General features: G+C 39.0%; 1 protein-coding gene across 1 annotated transcript in view; it reads left to right on the plus strand.

Moving 5' to 3' along the window:
• Window positions 1-1,627: 1,627 nt before the first annotated feature.
• LOC102849104 (40S ribosomal protein S17-B-like) overlaps window positions 1,628-5,752 on the plus strand; it is a 16,604-nt gene continuing 12,479 nt past the window's right edge. Inside the window, exon 1 of the mRNA XM_006889532.1 lies at window positions 1,628-1,822. Coding sequence (XP_006889594.1) covers window positions 1,628-1,822 — 195 coding nt within the window. The remainder of the gene's footprint in view (window positions 1,823-5,752) is intronic.

The following is a 5,752-nucleotide window of genomic DNA, read 5'->3' on the forward strand; positions in this document are numbered from 1 at the left end:
TCAATTACTGCCCTTATGAGAAAGAGTTGAGGGTGACAAATGATATAGAAATCAAACAAACAGAGGATGTCAAAACACCAGCAAGGTTAGAAACCGTTTGCCCAAACCTTTTAGTTAATAAGTACATAATGAAGGTTCTTGTCTTACCACTGAATAATTGTTTCTGTAATGTGGGATTTTGTTCCTATTTCATTAGAATGGAATGGGGCAAAGAATGCAGGATAATTTGGTAAACAGAATTTTCCCTAACTATGCCAGAGCATCATCTTTCCTTAAACTTTTGCTGTTGTCTTTCAAAAGATATTGCTTACTCAAATAGGGGAAAGTCAGTTGGAACTTATTTCTCTTACTTCTGTCAAGTCTTCAATATCTATAGAGCCATGATTACTATGGAAATACCAAGAATGAAATAGGGAAGATGGCCTAATGGTGAGGAGTTGCTCTACCAACCCAAAGGTAGGCAGTTCAAATCTACCAGCAACTCTATGGGAAAAAAAAGGAGCAATTTCCTCCCAGGCAATTCATAGCCTCTGAAAATCCACTGGACAATCAGCTCTAAGTCAGTTTTAACTTGAGCACATAGTAACAATAACTTGTTTCCTATACTCATTTACACATCCACAATCTAATTCTCAAAACAACTACAAAAGATAGGAATTAGGGGAGCTCTGGTGGCCTACTGGCAAAGAGCTGCAACTACAATCCCAGAGGTGCACTTCGAATCCACCAGATGCTCTGCTGGGAAAAGGAGGGACAAGCTCCTCCTGTACCAGTCAGATCTGATTTGACGGTACACTCACACACACACACACACACAAAATAAAATAAAATAAATAAAAAAATAAAAATTAAAAAAAGATAGGAATTACCATTTTTGCTAACAAAGCACTGACACAGGAATTTAATTCTTCAAACTATCCAACTTCAAAGTTCTATCCTCCTTCAAAGCTTACACTCTTCAAGTCAAATACATTCCAGTGCAAAGAAGAGATTTCCTGTTGTATGCTTCTTTCATAACTTTAAAATATAAGAAAATAAATCAAATTCAGAATGTTAGTGAATGGTTTTCTAGATTTTTTTCCTTGAGAGCTTTAAAAGTGAAGTCTTTTGTAGATTTTCCAAAACACAGAATCATTCATCCTCATATGTGTTATCTTAAAGTGCAATCCCAAATATGTATTAAAATCCTAATATTTATATTTGTGGGTGTATATATTCATCTTCCATAGTGCAATTTGATGTAGTAATTAGTCAGTCATCTGAGATCATATCCTAATATGGTACATCATCAATCTTATCACCCCGTTTTGTTGCTGTTAGTGCTGCCAAGTCGAGGACAACTCATAGTGACCCTATGAACAGCAAGCCTGACCCTGTCCTATCCTGCCTCATCCTGCTCATATCTAACACAGTTGAGCCCTTTGCTGCAGTCACTTTACTGTGTCAATCCATCTTGTTGGAGTTTTCACTCTGAGTTATATAAAAAGCTGCATAGACAGAGATGGGAGCCACACGGTGGGAGAAGACTGACGCTGTGGAAGAATCAATTACAAGCCAGGGAACCAAGGAATGCTCCAATATAATGACAAGAATGGAATCTACGCTCTTTCACCAAGGACCGGCCAACATGGGCCGCGTTCGCATCAAAACCGTGAAGAAGGCAGCCCAGGTCATCATTGAGAAATACTACACACGCCTGGGTAAAAACTTCCACACGAACAAGCGCGTGTGCGAGGAGATCGCCATTATTCCCAGTAAGAAACTCCAGAACAAGATAGCAGGCTATGTCACACATCTGATGAAGCGGATTCATAGAGGGCCTGTGAGAGGCATCTCCATTAAGCTGCAGGAGCAGGAGAGAGAAAGGAGAGATAATTATGTACCAGAAGTTCATCCCTGGATCAGGAGATCATTGAAGTAGATCCTTGATACTAAGGAAATGCTGAAACTCTTGGACTTTGGCAGTCTGTCCAACCGCCAGGTCACTCAGCCCACAGTTGGGATGAATTTCAAAACACCACGTGGAGCCGTTTGAGTCTGTTTGCTGTGCTGTAATAATTTCAATAAATTTGGGAACACCAGCCTTTCCTTTGTAAAAAAAAAAAAAAGAATGGAATCTACAAGGCTGAGATTCTGACCTGGACTGGTAGTCCATATATTTCAAGAGAATAAATTAATGTTCTTGAAAGCCATTCCCTTGAAGTTATCCCTGTAATATTTCTGTTATAGCAGTATTGTTGTTGTATGCCATGGAGTCAGAACTAAATCATAGCTGACCCTCCAGCGCGTTTTCAGAGGCAGTAAGTCACACAGAAGGAGCTTGCCCAACTTACTACCATGAAGCAGATGGTGGATTTGAATATTTATCTTTGGGATTGCAGCACAGCTTCTCACGACTAGGACACCAGAGCTCCCTAACAAAGGATTTGGGATGTCAGCACTAGGAAACTAAAACATTATATTTCATGTACATTATAGATACTCAGTAAGTACTCAGGGAAAGAAATTGAAATACAAATTTGCAACCTTTTCCGGAGGATGAGATACTACTCATTTCTCTGTAAGATCATATAGAATGTGGTTGAAAGAAGAAAGGATTAATACCAGGTTATGTGCATGTAACTGAATTCCTAAATGAAGCAACAAAGGGATACTCACATCGGCAGAGCTCCATTTGTGATGAAAATGACAGTTGTTATGAAATAGCTGTAGAGTAGTACCCACCAATGCACATATCAAGCACGCAAGGCCCTTTCACCCTTTAAATCAGCAGTGGCTTCTCTTAGCCAATTTGCTCATTAAACATGCATTAAACTCCCTACAATGAGCTAGACTATGCTAAATTCTAGGTGACCTAGTGGTAAAGAGCCATGCTGCCAATGTGAAGGCACACATTTCATCTCTACTAGTTATTCTGTGAGATAAAGATGAGCAGACTCCTCATATATGATTTACTGCCTCTGAAAACTATCTAGAGGGTCAGCTATGAGTTGATTCCAATTCAGTGGAACCTACCAACACCTAACACCAACTAATGATTATTAGGAATTAATCCTTGACCAAAAGAAGGCAAGAGGGTGCAAACAGGAGAAACATATAATAAATGCACTGAAATAAGGGGCCCTGGTGTCACAGTAGGTTTTAAGTGTTGGTCTGTTAATTAAAAGGTTGTTATTTCTGTTGATTGGCATCAAGTTGAGCATGACTCATAGCAAACCTATGAATTAAAGGCCTGAAGCCTTTCTTTAACTGTCATCATTTATCAAAGTTCATAGCATTTCCAGAGGCCTGTTGTTTAGGAAGTGGATGCCACTCGGCTGCTTGTTGGTTAAAGAAGCAATCTGCTCCTGTTAAGATCTGCAGCTTCAGTCCTGATGGAGGTTGCTGTGAATCAGACCCGGCTCAGTCAATCAAATTTGGCATTTTATACATTTCACTCTCTATAGTGGGGCCTTCAAAAGCAAGATGACAAACTCTACTTGATGAAAAGTGGAACTAGAATCAGGAAAGCCTTCAAAAGAAAAGAGGGATATAAAGAAATGCTTATTTTTGCTTTCCAGTCAATATCAACTCATGAAAACCCCGTAGAACAGGTAATAACTGCCTCACAAAGTTTCCTAAACTATATCCTTCATAGAAACAGATTTCTAGTCTCTTCTCCTGAACAGACTCTGATGGGCTTAAATTACCAACCTTTTGGTTGGCAGCTTAGAACTTCCCAAATTTGATGCAAAGGGTAAGAGGTGAAGTGAAGAAAAGGGGATGAATCCAGGTAGAAGTGAAAGATACTGGACTTCCATGTTTTACAAAAATGGAAAACAATTTGGCTTAGTGGCTACTTCTCACTGTGAGAAAACGGCTGCCAGTTAAAATGTGATTCCATTTAACACAACAGACATTTATCAAGTGCCTTCTGCCTCTGTACTTGCTTTGACCTTAGCAGCAGAACACTCTGCCAAATTCTCCATGTTTTGCCTGCTTTGAGACAAGTGCAGAGGGAGAACTTTCTTCGTCAGCAACTTCAATACTGCAGCTTGGTGAAATTTCCATCTTCTATACCTATTTAAGGGATGAATGACACTCCCTGCCTCATTTTTCACCATCCTGTAACAGCTTTCATTTTGTGCCTTCTATTAGCTCCTCCACATCCCATTTCTGCCACATCTCTTCGGCAGAACTTTCCAGTAGCTAATATGTACCTGTCATTTTTCCTATGAGCCAACAGAACTAATTGAGGGAGTGGTGGAAAAACAAGCAGAAATTTGCTCCGTCGTTAAACTGAAACAAAACATAGCATTCTGAGGGGTTTGTATGTGTTTATTTCCTCTGTTAATAAACCTCTGAAATAAGAATGGGAAGCATATGATTAAGAGACAAGTTTGAGTCCTTGAACTTTGTGTGCTTTCTCCGGCTTGCATTTATTTTGGGGCCCATCAACTAATCTGCACAGAAAAGTCCACAACAGGGAAATCCTCTAAGAAAGATGACGTCAGAAGATGATTAAATTTTTACTTATTATACTTTTCCATTTACACGGTAAGCTTACCCAGGGATAAGTATTTTGGAAATACAGCATTTCCAAGTCTAAATGTCAAAAGCAAGTTCAAAAATAGTCCACAGGAGTGTTTCCCTCAAGCAAAGTAAATCTCCCTCCAAGTGCAACATATCAGAAGTGTGCAAAGTCAAAAACAAGGGCAGAAAAGTCTATAATAAATTCCAAAATATTGGCAAGCCTGTAAAAGATTTATGATTGGGCACGTATTATGAGATTCTATTTTCAGCACATTCCTCCCACAGAGTGGGACTTTCTGCTTTTGCAGAGAGCCATACTGAACAGCTATCGCAAAGTAAATAACATGAGCAAAGATTTCCAAAAATAAAAGCATAGTATAAAAACACCAGTCATTTTTGCAAAGTCCAAGATATTTCTTTTTCCATTTACTCACATTTAAGAGTTTTCCTTTCTTTTTTACTCATCTCTCATAATTGTTTATCTAGGAACCAGGTGTTCGCGTCAATGTAGACATCCTCACTGTACAATGGAGTCAGAGGGAGGCTTCCGTATTCCTTCTCAAAACCCATTCATTTCCTATCTGATCAGTCTGGCAAATTTTATGCGTGGAACATCTGCTAACGATGTATCAAGGGCTTCAAGAGAGAGACTGATGTGAAAAATACATGATCCCTTGAGTTATTTGAGGAAAAAAATAACCTAATTTCTGCCTTAAAGGAGTTTTGTGTTCATATGGAGAGACTTAACCCTGATGGCATAAATCAAAAAAGGAAAACCTCAAAAAGATCAATCTAACCTAAATGGGGCATCTAGACTGAACTCTCCCATGGATGAAATGTTTCAGAGATGGGACTCAGACGACATTTGAAGAATAGATGTTCATTGGATAGTTATGCAGCAAAAAAGTCATTTTGCACAGAGGAAGTAACATGAGTATTTAGTAATAGATAGTAAAGAACGTGAAGTTTCAGAGGCTGTCCATCCACTCAGCTCTGAGTCATAAGACCTCATCTCTAACAGAAGGTAGCTGAGCACAATCTGTCCTCGGTACCTACTGTACCTAAGCTTGCTGTGAATGTTGAGAGTTTAATAAAAATGCTTTTATAGCTACAAGAAGTAGAAAACCTCAACATCAGCAGATAATGAAATTTATCACAAGTCAAAAAGGGAACTTCTCTAGAAGTTGTTGTTATGTGCCATCGAGTCATTTGCGATTCATAGTGACGCTATGTACAAGAG

This window comes from Elephantulus edwardii, unplaced genomic scaffold (assembly GCF_000299155.1).
Source record: "Elephantulus edwardii isolate Elephantulus edwardi_28Jun2011 unplaced genomic scaffold, EleEdw1.0 scaffold00078, whole genome shotgun sequence".
NCBI lineage: Eukaryota > Metazoa > Chordata > Mammalia > Macroscelidea > Macroscelididae > Elephantulus > Elephantulus edwardii.